At 39.1% G+C, this 16,531-nt stretch overlaps 1 protein-coding gene across 1 annotated transcript in view; it reads left to right on the forward strand.

Moving 5' to 3' along the window:
* Window positions 1–290: 290 nt before the first annotated feature.
* LOC754459 (E3 ubiquitin-protein ligase SHPRH) overlaps window positions 291–16,531 on the forward strand; it is a 37,560-nt gene continuing 21,319 nt past the window's right edge. The window contains exons 1-14 of the mRNA XM_030994207.1: window positions 291–372; window positions 3,073–3,989; window positions 4,700–4,891; window positions 6,011–6,092; window positions 7,502–8,521; window positions 9,009–9,195; window positions 9,923–10,030; window positions 11,099–11,222; window positions 12,277–12,401; window positions 13,181–13,259; window positions 13,710–13,873; window positions 14,461–14,568; window positions 15,242–15,310; window positions 15,950–16,162. Coding sequence (XP_030850067.1) covers window positions 3,086–3,989; window positions 4,700–4,891; window positions 6,011–6,092; window positions 7,502–8,521; window positions 9,009–9,195; window positions 9,923–10,030; window positions 11,099–11,222; window positions 12,277–12,401; window positions 13,181–13,259; window positions 13,710–13,873; window positions 14,461–14,568; window positions 15,242–15,310; window positions 15,950–16,162 — 3,375 coding nt within the window. The 5' untranslated portion in view covers window positions 291–372; window positions 3,073–3,085. The remainder of the gene's footprint in view (window positions 373–3,072; window positions 3,990–4,699; window positions 4,892–6,010; window positions 6,093–7,501; window positions 8,522–9,008; window positions 9,196–9,922; window positions 10,031–11,098; window positions 11,223–12,276; window positions 12,402–13,180; window positions 13,260–13,709; window positions 13,874–14,460; window positions 14,569–15,241; window positions 15,311–15,949; window positions 16,163–16,531) is intronic.

Genomic DNA, 16,531 nt, shown 5'->3' on the forward strand with positions numbered 1-16,531 from the left:
CTCGAAATGCCTGGATATAAAACCCCGTATATATATATATATGCCAGTTTCAGCTGTAAATTCAATCTGAGACAGTAAGACCCAGACAACTTGCTACGGCATGTGACATATGAGAGTAAAAAGTAAGATACCACCTTTAAAATGTGTCAGTCATTATTTAGTTTAAATTTCATACGATAGGTTTTGAAAAATCCAAATCTATTCTTTTACCGTCAGCCGACACAATTACAACATTTTCTTTATCCTTTTCGATTTAGAGATACTTTAGGCCTCATTGTTGGTGGCTAACCTCCTCCTTATTGGTGGCTTAATAGTCGCCAGTTTCACTAATCCCAAGCCATCACATCCCAGGACTAGACTCAGCTCTAGGATGTAAGAAACGTTCTTTATTACAAATTTGAATTCCAATTGAGCTGAACAAGTGTAATATATTAAAACCTATCATAGACTACATCATTATGGTCATGTGTGAGTGTAATTATGGGTGTGTTATTTTGTGCTGCATTAATTATTACTACCAAGATGCTAAAGTACAGTCCCAGGTATTTATTTTTGTGTGGCATGATGATCTGAAAACTTGACTGGGGATTGAGATCACTGATCATGGGATCTGCTCGCTATTCATAAGGACCGCTATTTATAAAAGACCGCTATTCATTTAGTCACGCGTTATCATGGAAATCTGCACATGAATATGCAATTCGGACTGGTGTGACAGCGAGTGTGTTTCATGTTTGTGTATTGGTTGGGATCGCTCGAGTTGCGCATGCATCATACAGCTTGTAGCTAAGCAAGACGTGTAGGTCTACACTTGCAAGTGTACGCTTACATATTGCGCAACGCAGCTGTTTTGCTAAATTTTGCAAAATCACATAACTCTGCGTGTACATGTACGTCTTTTTCGTCAATTCTGACAAAATTGCATGAATAATGCCTAGATTTTGAGGGGCTGTATCTCTTGATAGAAACTTTGGTGAGTCTTGAAATTTGAAATGTATTATTCTGTTAACATTTGTTTTCAAAGATTCAACCATAATGGTGAAAAACGATCCCAAATTAAAAATTGAAAATTCGTTCAAACACCCTATGAATATGAATAGCGAGGTAAAGTTTCTATGGTTTGGTCGTTATTTAAGGGCTATTCATTTTGTCACGGCTCACGCATTATAGTAGGGGTATTTGTCCGAGAATGAGGATCGTCCGCATAAACTAGGATCGTCTTAGTACATGCGGACGGATGCGTCCGCTAAAATAAGGATTGTCCGCATTTTCGCAGATGTTTCATATTTCTGATCCGTGTGTTAGCGAAAAACGGATTCCGGGATGGATTTTCTTAATGCATTTTACAGAGACTTTTATGTTTCCTATAAATCCTTGGGAAGAGGGACAACCCATTAAAGTAGATTGTGAACCTGGGTTATTATCTTACACAGAATCCGTTAAGCCCCCCCCCCCCCCCCCTCCCAGGCTATGCATTTTATTGCCCAGACTAGATTGGGTTAAAAAGGAAGCGGGCAGGGACGCTGAACATAATTTTTGTATTATTTTGCCTTATTGTCAAAAGTAGCAAAAACAGGATTTGTTGTCAGCCACCTTGGTTCAAGTATAACAAATATTCATGAATGATTAATCTGTGTGTTGACTCACCACTCCGAAACTAGAACAACACTCCAATTTGTCTGTTATCTTGGTTTGAAAGTAATCTTTGTAATATATCTCAATATGTAGTTTATAATAATAATTCATCCAACTTTTACACAAGGTGTACCACAAGGTTCTATCCTAGGTCCTCTACTGTTTTTAATTTACATTAATGATCTTACACATTCTTATAAATACGACATTGTTACTATTATTTGTGACAAGTTCACAAGCACAAATCCCGCTTTTTCACACGGACCTGCCTTGCTGCCGACAGAGTCGGTCAAAAAAAAAAAAAAAAAAAAAAATCATTTTTTTTTAAATTCTTTTTTTAAATATATTTTTGTAATCGTTTAACCGAAAACCGTCCGGTTTTGACTGGCGGTTAAACAGAATTGGAGATATCCGTGATGTTACAGCACTAGTTCGAACACATTAAATGTGTAGTGTTCCATACACCTCATTCTTGTTTGGGTCAACAAGCTCTCAGAACATCCAAGATAGCTTATATCAGCATTTCCTTCTTGCCCGGTAAATGACATGGACATGCATATTTTAAGTGACCTCGCACCTGCGATAGACATTCGTAGTTTCCATGGTTAGTTTTTCTGAGACGTCAAATCATTGTGTTCCATAGCCTTGTGTTTTTACCCAGATGCGTAATTTTTCGCCACTCTTCCATTTGTACTCAATAGAGACGCACATTATTACGGGACAGTCAATGCATCACCGCTCCATACTTATTTTGTAGCGTACGACTTTCGCATCTTTTTAATTTTTTCGCGATTTAAATCGTCTGCGATCGGATTTCGTCTTCCGTGGACTGTATACGGCAAAGCTTTATTTATTTCACTCGCCAAGTAGGCTATTTTCTTCAGTTCCATGCTTGTGCTAGCCAGAGGCGGTCATTTTTTTTACTTGACACATTGCATTGTTTGTACATAGATAGATACAGGCATTTTCGTCAAAGCCTCCTACTTTAGTCTATAGTCTTGCCGTGTTGTATATTTTTTTGGATCGATTGGTACAGCTTGCTGGTTTTAAGATGGAATTGAACATATTCGTGTACAGTAAGCCGGTAAATACATGTAAGTAATGACAATTTTTATATATTTTATATAAGAAACATTGTAAATTCCCTTGTCTGATTTATGAATAACATAATTAGATCTATTAAAATAAAGAAAACCAGCCATAACCAGGGGAAACATTTTACCAGATCCTGGCGAAATAGCTACATGTAGTACATGTATAACAGTTCAATCATTGCCCCCACCACTATAATGTAATTATAAGATTTGCAAAAAGGAGACGGCAGGTTTCATTTATTGGTCTATGGGTAATCTTGAGCTTGAATCACTGTTCTTTACTTATGTTTACAAAAGCTTGGAAACCACACTGATCATAATGGACTCTTTTATATCCTTGCAGCTCAAGCAGCACCATGAGACAGAAGCGCAAACCCTCCTCTACTCAACAGCTTGACCCGGACAAGAGGCAGTGCCTGTCATGGGACATGTACGATGCAGTAAACAGTGGTTCCAGCGAGGCTGGTCCAAGCACTAGCCAAACAGATGAAGGCATAGAGCCGGATGTGGACCTTTGTGTTATTGACCTTATAGAAGATGGTCCTCACGAGGTACCAGATTCTTCGTCGGATGAGGAAGTTATCGACTTGACAGGAGACGATGACCTCCAGGAGCTGGCCCTATATGTGGATCCTATTTTGGAGGATGTAGTTCATACAGAGCCGAACGATGTCCTCTACCAATTCAAGGTGTCAAAGTCCAAGTATTTGATTCTAGAAAGAGCTGCGGACTACCGGGTCAAGGTTCACCTGGACCAACCTTCAGAGAGGGATCGGGTAGGTCTTCTGTGCACCTTGAAGATGAGGCTGTTGCCCGTCGCGCCCGCTATCGTGAGTCAGCCCAACCCCCAACTCCCGACAGATGGATGCAGCACCCTTTTACTGCGAGAGGCACCTGGTTATGATTTCCTTGTGTTTCCGGACCAACAGATCAATTCGTTGAGTCGGCTCCAATTTAGCAGGAAGGATCTTCTCTTGGGACGTGGTAGCCTTCTGGCGTTCTCCATAGAGATGGAGAGAAGGCCAAGCACCTCTTGCCTTGAGAGCTTCCAAGAACTCGCCAGACTCTACCAAGGGAAGCTGCTCTGGCTCTGTCTTCGTGACTACGATCCCGCATCCGGGTGTGCCTCGATGGATGCTTGGTTACTTTCTGGCATCGTGTCTCAGCCAGCTTTAAATGGAGCTCAATTTCCCTCCAGAAAACAGTACCTTGAATATGTCCCCCACTTGATGAACTGGTATCATGGATTCCCGCTACCAGGTGAATGTGGTGATGTGACACATCCTATGGGCTTCAATTTGTGTTTGGAGTCTCAGGGGCATTAATTTGTATCATTGTACACAGAAATTTGATGCCCATGTGGCTCCAAACAGACAAAATTTAAAAACATTTAGGCTTCGGTTGCAATGGGATTTCATGTTATAATAGGATTAGGAGAAGGATGAAGGTTAGATATTTGGTTAGGTTTGGGTTTTTAGGATTTCGGTAAGTGTTAAAAGTTTTCTCAAGTTAAGTGCGGAGCAATTGCCACTGAAGCATTTGTCATAATAATATCACATTACATAACATCTCTATGCGCTTCCAAAAAGCTTTGGAAAATAGTACCCTAGCTTAAGCTCTGGCAGCCATAATCAACACACAGTGCATTTCAAGGAATTATCCCACCAGGTACCCATTTACCTAAACGGGGTCGAGTGTGGCAAATGAATTGATATCTTACAACTTGTAAGTTCTGTCATTTCTTTTGCTTTTGTATTCCGGTCAAAACCTCTCAGATCAAATTCTTTTTGTTGTTGTCATGTGAGTATCTGAAATGTACACTTCAATCGCCATCCCCCTCAAACTTTTGCATAAAATTCTGAACTTGGAAACTGAAGTATTATATGCTGTACAATGTTTGAGGCTTTTAATAGGAGTGTGTTTAAAGCGACTCACCACTCAACTATTTTCTTTTTACATTCCACTAATAGCTCGTAAAAAATACAAGGCCCACAAGAGGTACGACTACACAGCCCTCTTTGACAAGGTGCGTCAGTATCACCAGACCCAGGAGGTGGTGGAGACGATCAGTGTCCAGCACCCAATCCTTGTCCCGACCCTGCGGCCTTACCAGCGTGATGCGGTCTGTTGGATGGTCAAGAAGGAAAAAGTGAAACAAAATGGTGAGTAATGCAGGGAAAAAAATACACAGGGGCTTGGGGCAAAGTAGCCCCCGAAATGCCCTAAAGAGCCCCTGAAAGTCGTAAAAAGAGCCCCACAAAATTTCCATAGAGTTCAATTAATTTCATGCAAGCAAGCTAGAAAAGTAGCCCCCCCCCCCCCCCATTTTTTAAATATTTCCCCCCTGATATGTCAGACATGGCTTGTACACTGTAGTCTGGCTCCGGCTCTTATTTATTTGACTGAACTGCTCACTCAATACATCCCTACCAAAAACCTTGGGTCTTCCCAAAAGTCTCTCCTTACTATCCCTCAAATGCGTAAAAAGTTTTATGGGTCATGGATTTATCTGGTTGCATCAGCAGAGCTACAGGTATGGAATAAATTATAAGAATCTTAAAAAAAATTGTGATAACATTCAAAACTTCAAAACATGTCCTAAAACATTTCTTTTTATAAATAATTTTCAGTGTTTACTGATGACTTAAGAAAGTATGCTGAGTGTATCTCACTCTTCTCTATTCTTTTCTTTCCTTCTCTCACAGTCCATACTGAAGGGACATATTTGTGATATACGCCCTATACGAATGGCATATTATTATCATTGAATTTGGTCTATGTATTACAATACAATATAACAGTTACACTCGGGATATACATGTATAGATGTGGTCATGTATATTGTATCCATGGAGACATGGTAGACCTTAGAGTCTAATGTTTACTTTCAGTTTCTTATTGGGTAATCCTAACTGATTTTTGAAAAGCTATGAATGGATTTAATTCCCTTTCATATTATGGTCTGTAGTTGTTTGGATATTTTTTTATACAGTAACCCTCAAATCTGGGAATTCATGATAAACAATTTGACAATATGTCCTTCAAACAAGTCGGGTGTCTTTGACCAACAACTGTGATAGTTTGAGACCTGTTCTGATTCTGGTTAGATAGATATAAGTGAAGTAATTTTTCAGTGTATTATGAACCAGTATATTAATTCAGTGCAGGTACATTTTAATGTTAGTACAATGTGAAAAGTAATATAGTTTTGGTAATTGCAAAATGTACATTAATATATATATTTTTTCTTCTTCACAAAAAAAATCTGTGTGTGTTGACAGAGAAAGGCCAGCTGCACATTCTTTGGAGGCTGTTCAAGACAGTTGATGACAAGACCCTCTACTATAATCCAAACAGTGGCGAGTGAGTTCTGTTTTTAATTTTAGAATGAATATATTAGTTCCATCAGAAATGTGTAGAATAAACAAGGCTTGTGTGTTACTACCAAATATCAATGTAGTTTGCAGTAAATTAGATAATGAGTAGTTATCAGTCCATCAACAATTAAAGAAAAGAACACGGCTTGTATGTGCACAAGGGTAAACATTGTAACAAGATTCGGATGGAAAGGAAGGAAGGGAGGGAAACTTGTAGACAGCAACATATATAGAGATGGCTTCTGTTAAGTATTCATGTACTCGCATGCACCATGTTTTAAAAATCATAATGAAGTGAGGAGTAAGAGATAAGACAGATAGATGTAGGGTGTGTTTATCATCCCTTTCTGGCCTAGATTCGGCGTTTTCAAACGTGTTTCGGGCAAATTTGCATGGTGATAAACGCAAGCGTGTTTTCAATCGTCTTTAGATATGGGTATATTAGAACGCCGAAAAAAGTGCGTTTTGAATGTGAGTATGAGCCAAAATCACGTTTCTGAGAGATGATAAACGCAAAGCTGTTTAGAAAGACACATACATATCGGATCTTCCCAGGCTAACTTCCGGTTCAGAGAAAAAGCGTGTGCCATGTGCTGTGTCATGTTGTTGTACAAGCATGCCTGCATGCGTACTCGTTCATTTTTAATTGTTCATTGTTTATGTATTATGCAATTATGCTTTAACTATTGTATTGTCATCGCGTGCACTAGTAGTTAGATCGAAAAAAATGAATAACAAAAAAGTAGTTGACGTCCAAGCAATTCTCTGGTTACGGGGTCAAACAGCGCAAAGCAGTTGCGCAGAGACAAGACCTTTATTTCGAATCATGATGAGTTGATAAACGCGACATCCCTCAAATCACGTTTGTATAGTGGGGTACGATATGTATGTGTAGAAACGCTGAGTGGCAAAATATATAAACGCACCCGTAGACTACTGCAGAGCCTTCATCTACTCATTAACCCCACTCAGCTTTTGAAAATCATTAAAGGTAAAGACCAGTTATGGTCATGCGATTGCATTGTGAAAGAAACGTTGTGGAATCGATCAGAAAAGGTTGATCATCTAGCATCTAGCATCTGCAAGGTTCTGGAATCATCAAAATGATAAGAAATTTGGCCCATTCTTCGTAAAGTTACAAGCACTATACACAGAAAGATGTATATGAGACTACCCTATATCTCTCACAGACCATGAGAGAAACAAATTTACCAAATATATGAATTAGTAGGTGGTTTCCGGCAAATTTTGTATCATCATGTATTAGTCAAAACATATTCTTTCACATGATTGGTAATGAGAGCTTCCATTTCATTTTTTGAAATTGGGGCGTTTCCAATGCTGGTCTTTACCTTTAACATTATCTTTTTTTGTATTGTTTTGTTTACCTTGCAGAATAACAGACCGGAGACAGGAGATGCCCGAGGCCTTTCCTGGAGGCATCCTGGCCGACGAGATGGGGCTGGGGAAGACGGTGGAAGTCCTGGCCATGGTCCTAGCTCACCCAAGATGGGTCAAAGACCACTCCCAGGACACAGCTATCTCGTCCTGTACACAAGATAAACTGCCAGATGGTGCCGTTTCCAAAGACCACTCCCAGATGAACATGGACACCTCATCCTGTACACAAAATAAACTGCCAAACAGTGCCGTTTCCAAAGACCACTCCTTGAACATGGACACCTCATCCTCCACGCAGGACAAACTACCAGAGAGTGCAGGAACTGATGTTGCCACTCCTGCAGAGGGAGAACAGTTGGAGTGTAAGACCTCAGGGACATTGGTTTCATCTAAGAATGTCACCATGCCTGAAGCACAAAGTGATGTAGAGGTGGAGGTATCAGATATATCAGATTTCAACAGAATAAATGGAAGCGGCTTCCAAGGAGGAACTGGTACTATGGTGGCAGGTGACAGCATGTCGTCAGTTCTGGTACATGGAACTGCAATGGAGAGCAATGAAACAGAAACTGTCCTTGATAAAAAACCAGTTAACCTCCTCGGACAAGAAGTCTCAGAAGGCAGTAGTTCGTGTACTTCACAAAACAATGAGAATATTACATGCAACAGGAAAGAGGAAACAATGTCATTAATTCAAGTACATGGGACTGAAATGAAAAACACCGCTGTAAAGGTAGAATCAAGAACTGAATCAGAAAGGAATCTCAAGAACGTTGTAGAGCAAGAGCCCCAAGACAACAAATCACTCTCAGGACCTGATGTGCAATATGCTAGCCAAGCAACTAAACAAAGTAACAGTACTGCTCAAAACTCAAAAGACAAAGATTCCTTTCATTTACAAGGAAAAGAAGTAAAGTATTTGAAAGTGACTGAAGACGAAGAAGCCCCTCCAGGTGCAAATGAAAGCCATATGGAATCAGCAATAGAAAATGAGAAAGAAGCCACACAAGAAAGGTAAATTTTAATTGTACAGTCATGTACATGTACATGTGTTACACTTTGATAACATAACACCTTGTAGAAATTGTTGACTCTTTAAAGAATTCTTTATCCTAAAAAGGCGTCAGAAAGAATACCACACACGGAACAGTATAGGGTAGTATTGATCATTTGATTAAAAGCATTTGGTTTTATGGCATCTGCATCTAGTAGCAAATCATCTTATCTTAGGGTAGATTTTATGGTCGAACTCTGCTCTCTTTTAAAGGAAGGTATTAATTCTGTCTTTGAAACAGAATATTATATTCATGTGTAAATTACACTACCTTGTATTGTGGTTGTTAATAGTTATCTCACTATCAGCCATTAAGGTGCATTGTACAAACATGGAAGTAATAGAATGTTTTTATAAATTGTACACATTCTACCAGTACTTTTATGTGTATTTTATATTTATTTTATTTACCTTCTAACTGTACTTTTGTTTTTTATCCATCCGTAGAGAGAAACCCAAAGTCTTTCAGTGTACATGTGGTCGGAATGAGCGGAATATTTGCCAACCCACGTGTGTGCAGTGCCTTAGATGTCGCTCCTGGCTTCATGCTGCATGCATTGGCTTTGATATTCACATGCCAGACACACCCAGTCAGGACCTGCAATTCTGGTGCCCTAACTGTTTTCCCAAAGTGGTAAGTGGAAGATTTTTGGAACTAAAAATGTTTGAGAGTGTTTGTAGAATTTGATATACAGTCAAACCTGCTTTAGTAACCCCCTGTCTACAAAGACCACCTGTCTACAAAGGCCATATGTTTTGCTTTTCTTGAAAATGGTTCCTCATTGAATCATGTACTAAAGGAACCTGTGTACAAAGACCACCTGTCTACAAAGGCCACTTTTTATGTTTCCCTTCCTTGGGCGGTTGCTTTAGACAGGTTTGACTGTAATTGATTGCAATGGGTTAATGAGAGACATGCATTTTTCATACCATGTACATATATGCCTACTGTCATTGACAGGGCTTTAAATCATCTTTCCCTAAATGATTGTTTTGGCGGTTAAAACTTAAAAGGAAAATCATACAAATGCTTGCTCTACAGAGGTTATATTGTGGAAACTTTGCTTTAATGAGCTTTTTTACGCTGTAGTGTATTTTCAATTCCAAATTATACCAGAAGAGACATTTGAACCCATAAATATGCCAGGGAAACAAAAATTGCCCCATATATGCAGGTGCTCTTAATGTTCATGTTTTAAAAGCACAGTAGGAAACACAGCTCCAGGATGTTCCTTCTGTTCATGTAGTTGGAAATATTTTCATCAATCTTATATCGCTTTTTTGGTGTGACTCAGAGTTGCCATAAATGAAAGGTGAGTAGTGTACATTTTCTCACATGGAATTGAATTACTTCTTTACAGCCACCGTTGGTTTCCGGTGCGACGTTGATCATTTCACCTGCCTCAATATGTCACCAGTGGGTGGATGAGATTAACAGACATATCAACTCATCTACTCTCAAAGTTGTGGTAAGTAGCTAGTCAGACTAAGCCAGATTGAGAAGGCTTGATAAGTTAGTACTGTCAAACCTGTCTACAATGGCCGTGCAAGGGAAACAGAAAACGTGGCCTCTGTAGACAGGTGGCCTTTAAACTGTAGAGAGGTGGCCACTGAGACAGGTATAACTGTAGTAGAGCTGGGACCCATTTCACAAAGCCTTTTTTCAATGACAAATGACAAAAATTAGTGACAAATCTGCTGATAGCCAATCAGAAGCAAGGATTTCAGTAGCTTACTGTCATTTGTCACTGATGACAAGTTTTGTGAAACAGGCCCCAGTACTCTTGTAATCAGGGGTCCAAGGTTAGAAACCTAGTGGATATGCTAGTGCTTTTCAGTGAGGCATTCATTTCTCAATTACCAAGTCCCTGGGATAGGTGTTGTAGCTATAGGTCAGGTAAAATTCATAAATCACCAATTTGTTTTCTATTGAGTTGCTCTATCAGATACCCCAAGAACATGATTGAGATACATGTGATGAAATAAAATCGTAATTGGTTTTTTTCCCCACCCTCGTTTTATATGTTGTGTGTGTGTGTGTGCCATTTTCAACGGCAAATTGCCCATTCTCTCCTGTTAAGTATCCTACAAGCATCTCACATTGGCAATTTGGGGATGTTCATTGGTTGATCGAACACATCAGTCATGACAAAATCATGCACATTCAACCAATGATCAAGGTAGAGATTTGTACAAAAAAGTAATTCTATATAACATATACATGTACAAAAGCTAGTCTACTACTCTCGTGATACAACTTGTATGTGATAAATGTAGCCAAGAAAAATGTGTGTTGTTTTGGATGAAGTAGCGTTAGTCATAAAATACAGTTTTTAATAATCTTGACTATTTCGTCATGAAGGCCGCCATTCTAGTCAAGCATCGGAGAGAGATTCTAGAGATTGCGGTCTCTTGCACAAAAACATTTTGATGTGAAGTTATTATTGCTTGTATATTTTGTATTTTACCTTACGTTATATGTTCTTTGTTATTCAGTTATTATATTTGGAAAAATCAAATCATATTTCATTTCCCAGGTATATGAGGGTGTGAAGAAGCAGGGCTACGTCCAACCTCGCACCCTTGCAGAGTGTGACATAGTCATCACAACCTACAACACACTCCGGGTGGAGCTAGACTATGCCAATCTCTCTCAACCAGGTACCACACCTCTAATAATAATAATTCTGCTTTTATACAGTAGGCTTGCGGTGCACCATGTGAGTGAGAGAGAGAGAGAGGATTGAAGAGTCCTGAAAAGGACTCTCGGTAATCTTTCTTAAGGGTGTGTAGTCCTGAAAAGGACTGTTTGTGTAGTCTTGAAAAAGACTGTTGGTTATCTTTCTTAGCTTATAGTTCTAAGAAGAACTATAGTGCTTGGAGAGGATGAGTGGCGCTTAATGGCGCTTATATGAGCTTAATACATCCATGGTGTCTCTAAGCACTTTACAGATATACTATTACCCCGGTCATTGGATTCAATACTTGCCCGCACACAATGTGTGCACAATTTCCACTCCCTGGGGATCATTCTAGCCAGGCGTTACTTGACGCTTAGAACTGTTTGACCAACAATGATGGTCGCATCCTACCGGGTACCCATTTAACACCTGGGTGGAGAGTAACAAGTGCAGATTAATATCTTGCCAAAGGATATTAGTGCCGTGTCGGGATTCAAACCCTCGACCTTCGCATCTCCAGTAGTAAGGTTGTTGATATTGTTTACTGTTTCAGGATGTCATCACTGCATTTCATATTCATTCAGTGCGACTTCACTGAAGCGATAACAGCTATTCAAATGAAATGGTAAAGACATACCTTACAAATAAATACAAAAATCCATAGAGAGACTGTTAAGTATATGTGGAAGGGAGCACGGAAGATAAAACTTATTATTAATATAGGTACAGTGTAAAAACATTGCATGTTTTAATATTAATTGAAAATTGAATCGACCGCAGTATTCACGTGCCAGCAACATATGCAAAACCGAAGCATGAGGAGAACTTTGGTCTATTTCGCTGACCGTTAATCAAGTCCATTCGTGTACGTGCAGTTATCCAAAAGAAGTCGTAGATGGCTTTAACCAGTATTTGCCATGCTACACCCCCTTTAAGTATGTAGTGTTGGTTATTTTACCTGACTGCTAAGAAAGCATAAATACTTGTTGGTAAATGCTCTACAAAGCCTGTAAAATACAAATCAATCTTTACAGGCACTGAGGGTCGTAGTCTTCGCCATGGTAAGCGGTACCAGACCACACCCAGCCCTCTACCCTGTGTAGAATGGTGGAGAATATGCCTGGATGAGGCACAGATGATCGAGAGCACTACAGCAAAGGTGAGACTTCAAGATAAATAATTACTAGCAATGGCATTGCAAATTATCATTTGTTGAAATACTGATGTACAAAGTCTGTTGATGTCCCAAATTATTAGTATTATCAACAAAACTCAAGCTTGATCAGTGTGACCATCAGGTCTTTGCTCTTAGTATAACTGAAGGCAGTATGCATGTGTACCATTACACAGGGGTTTCCTTCTGAGTGCAGTGGATTCTAAATGTGCAATGGTGATGACTGTCCTCCCCATGGTGTTCCATTTAATGTTTCCCACTGTAAACTAGCTTACTTTAGTCGTCCAACTGGGTTTTCTCAAATTTGATTTGACAGGCAGAAGCTTTATAGCCATTTTCCTCCTTACGAATGCATTATCCTTGACCTGCTCACAGCCAATAGGCCATTTCGTAGTTAGCACATGGGTAAAAAGACCCCAAATATCCACAGATCTTTTACTCATAGAGAAGTCCCACTTTGTGTATTTTAGAATAATCAATGCCAAAGTTGTGTATGTGCTTCATGAAAAGCTTTTGTTTGCCCTCTTGTATCATAAGAATGTACTGTAGGTGCACACATGAATAATGATTACATAACATGAGTACGTATTTCTGTCGGTGGATTTTACAATTTTATCAGAAATGACCTTTATCTGCCCATGTGCAGATAGTATTTACGAAAAGGCTAATATTATTTAATAATGCTTCATAACTTCATTTGATAATTTAAGATTACATACATGTTGTCATGTATATCATTGACCTGTTGTTATCTTTCTATCCAGTCTGCTAAGATGGCTAACAGATTGTCTGCAAGGAACAGATGGTGTGTGACAGGAACTCCCATACAGAAGAGCCTTGATGGTGAGTGAGATGATTACTGCTTTGCCAGTCCCCACTGAGTTGAATGATTTTGTTGGTGTCCTCTTTTGTCTTTATAGTGTTGTTTAGAAATTGTACAGTACTTTCATAATTTAGATGTCCTTTTGTTTGTTGGACTCAATAATTGTCAATTATGTGAATCTTACTAGTGGCAGCGATTTGGAAAAATAATGTCTGGTGTCTGTATATTCATTAGAAAAGAAAGAAGTAGAACCATGTAGTTGTAAAACACACATTAGCAGTGCTTTTTGCTGACCTGATGCATCGAGCCATGCTTCCTTTCTTGGGTGCCATTATATGTTAGTTGGAATTAAATGCTCAATAAATTATGTGCTTACTTCTCTTTTTCGATATTACACTAGCACAATTCCTACTTTTGTCAACATTGGTTGTATAGATCCGCTTCATCTGTGTTCACTTTCCCCATTGTAGATCTGTATGGCCTGTTCCTGTTTCTTGGTGTTGAGCCTTACTGGGTTAAGGACTGGTGGGACCTACTCCTCAGCATCCCTTACAGCCAAGGGAACCGAGAACCACTCCAGAAGGCACTCTGCAAGATCTTCTGGCGCTCCGCAAAGAGGGATGTCATAGACCAGGTACGCCAATTATTTTTCTCCCACTAAAGCTTTGATTAGACACAAGGTATATGTAAGTTGCAGAGCTGCCAATTAGCTTCTTCTTTCGTGTCCATGATCTGATCTCAAATGTTCTGCCAGGCTCTTGCACACTGAAGAGCCTTCTCATTTGCTGCCACTACGTCTTCCAGGAAGCATTGGTCATCTAGGAGTGGGCATCTTAATAAGTGTGACAAAGATTACACGGATGTTCCACACTCCACTTTTGCTTTTGGTTGATTATTACTGTAAAAATCCACTTATTTTGTATCCTTAAATTCAGTCCTCTCAAGTTCACTACTCTGCATCACTCAGTTCTAGGCCTATGTTTAATCAAAATGATGCCAGAGTGGACTTCCCTTCAATACAATCACCATCTGTGCCCCAATCTTAGATTTGTTTGGGAATGTTTGGGATGTGATATGATAAAATTTACTTCTGTTGTCGTTCTATAGATAGCACTCCCACCTCAGAGGGAGAAAATCCACTTGTTGAATTTGATTTCTCAGTTGTTCTGTACATGATATCCATTTATAAACCAATTTACTTCTGTTGATACATGTATATAGATAGCACTCCCACCTCAGAGGGAGGAAATCCACTGGTTGGATTTCTCACCTGTAGAGACATACTTCTACAAGAGGAAGCATGAGGAGTGCTCGATCAACTTCACATCTGTGAGTATATAATTATATTTTAAATCTTTAGATTAATCATGTAATATATTGTATAATTGATTGGTTTAAAGCTCAAAGAGAATTTGTTATTATGCGATATATAAAAATGGCTTTATTATTATTATTATTATTATATATATATATATATATATTTTGTTGTTGAAGTGATGGAAATTACAACTGTCTTTTTAATCCTTTGTAATCATATTCTCCTCATTTGGGACCAATGGTAAACAATTACCTGACAACATTTTTGTTACAATTGTCTTCCCAGCCAATTTTGATCATTCATATTTGAATTTTCTTCATGCAATATGTATGATCTTTGATGTTTGATCGGGTATCTTTGAATGTATGAAACAGTTAACTCGCTCTATACGGTGTGAGTCAAAAAAATTACACTCAGAAAATTGTCATTTATTTTAAAAGTCAATTATGAACGAGAAGTTATCATACATGTTTTGAAAGAGTGTTATATCCCAAATAGTTTGGTATCATTTTTGTGTGGTATGTGTTCGCGCTTGGATGAACAAGAGGCATTGTTTGAGAGATTGCAAATATTGACTTGGGCAAAAGTATTAAAGTAAGAGAATTAATTTCTAGGTGTAAACTTTTTTTGACTCACACAACTTTTTTATGGTATATCTCATTGCTTTTTCTTTCTGTAAATCAGAACTCTCGCAAGACCAGTGTCCTTCCTGAAACCAAGCTGTCCACCCTGGACAGGCAGTCACTTCAGAGTGTAAGTAAATTCTTAGCTTGACATTTTGGCTTCCGAGTATTGATGCTGTAAAACATTCTATAGTTTCCCTTTTTATTCAAGAAAATACAATTTATTTATTATTTCTTGTCCTCTCTGGGTATTTATATCCCCCACTTTCTGTATGGAATGTTGAAGTTCATTTCATTATTCTCGCTGAAAGTATATTACATCAGTATTGGTATATTTAAAGATGAAGTTGAGTTTGGGTCATTTGATAACCTTCTTAAAGAATCCTCTCAGTCCTATCCCCTTTATAGTGGTCCAAGGGGATTTTCGTCCCAGCTCTACTTGTAATTACTTGTAGAATGTCGTAGTCGAGTGGTTTAAACACTTGACTTGAAATTTAAAGGTTGTATTTCGATACCCGATAGGCACTAACATCCTTTGGCAAGGCATTATTCTTCATTTGCCACACTCGACTCAGGTGAGGTAAATGAGTACCTGGCAGGAATTAATTCCTTGAAATGCTAGAGCGCTGTAATGGCAGCTAGGCTAAAGCCAGGGTAATAATTACCGGTAGTGCGCCTCGGAATAGAATTTCTAGATAGACGGCACTATAGAAATGCCTTTTATTTTTATTATTATTAATTCCTCGACCCCTCCCCCTTCCCCCCTCAGCTCCTGGGTCCCCTCCTGAGGGTGCGCCAGGCCTGCTGTCATCCCCACGTGGTCCGGGGTGAGTTCACCACCCTGCAGAAGAAGAAGCAGCTGAGCATGGAGGATCTCCTCAAGACCATGATCGCTAAGGCTGAGGTTGAGAGCGATGGGGCGCATCGTCAGCTGGTCTGTGCCATGAATGCACTGGCGGCTGTACACTGCATCAAGAATGAGGTATTATAGAAGTTTCCCAGAGAATATTTTGTATACAAAAAATTATTATTGTGACCTTAAAGCCCCAGTGCACTACTTATAGCTACTTGCGCCCTCTATACAGTCAACAATGCCTAAGCAGTACCTGTTGATCCCCCATGATGCCCTTTTTCTTATGTTAATCGAGAGCTGATTTGATGAGATAACCACCTGCCAGTGACCTTGCAGGGAGGTCTAATCCCTCCATGCCAAACTAGTGCAGAGGGGGTTTAACTTTTTGCATATTGTTCAGGACAATCCAAGGCAATGAAGTGTACCTAAAGGAAATATTTCATGTTGTGATTCTATTTAATTCTAACATTTTACAAAATGGAATTTTTTGCAATCTTG

The sequence above is a fragment of the Strongylocentrotus purpuratus genome, unplaced genomic scaffold (genome assembly GCF_000002235.5).
Source record: "Strongylocentrotus purpuratus isolate Spur 01 unplaced genomic scaffold, Spur_5.0 spur5_scaffold_21, whole genome shotgun sequence".
NCBI classification, from domain to species: domain Eukaryota; kingdom Metazoa; phylum Echinodermata; class Echinoidea; order Camarodonta; family Strongylocentrotidae; genus Strongylocentrotus; species Strongylocentrotus purpuratus.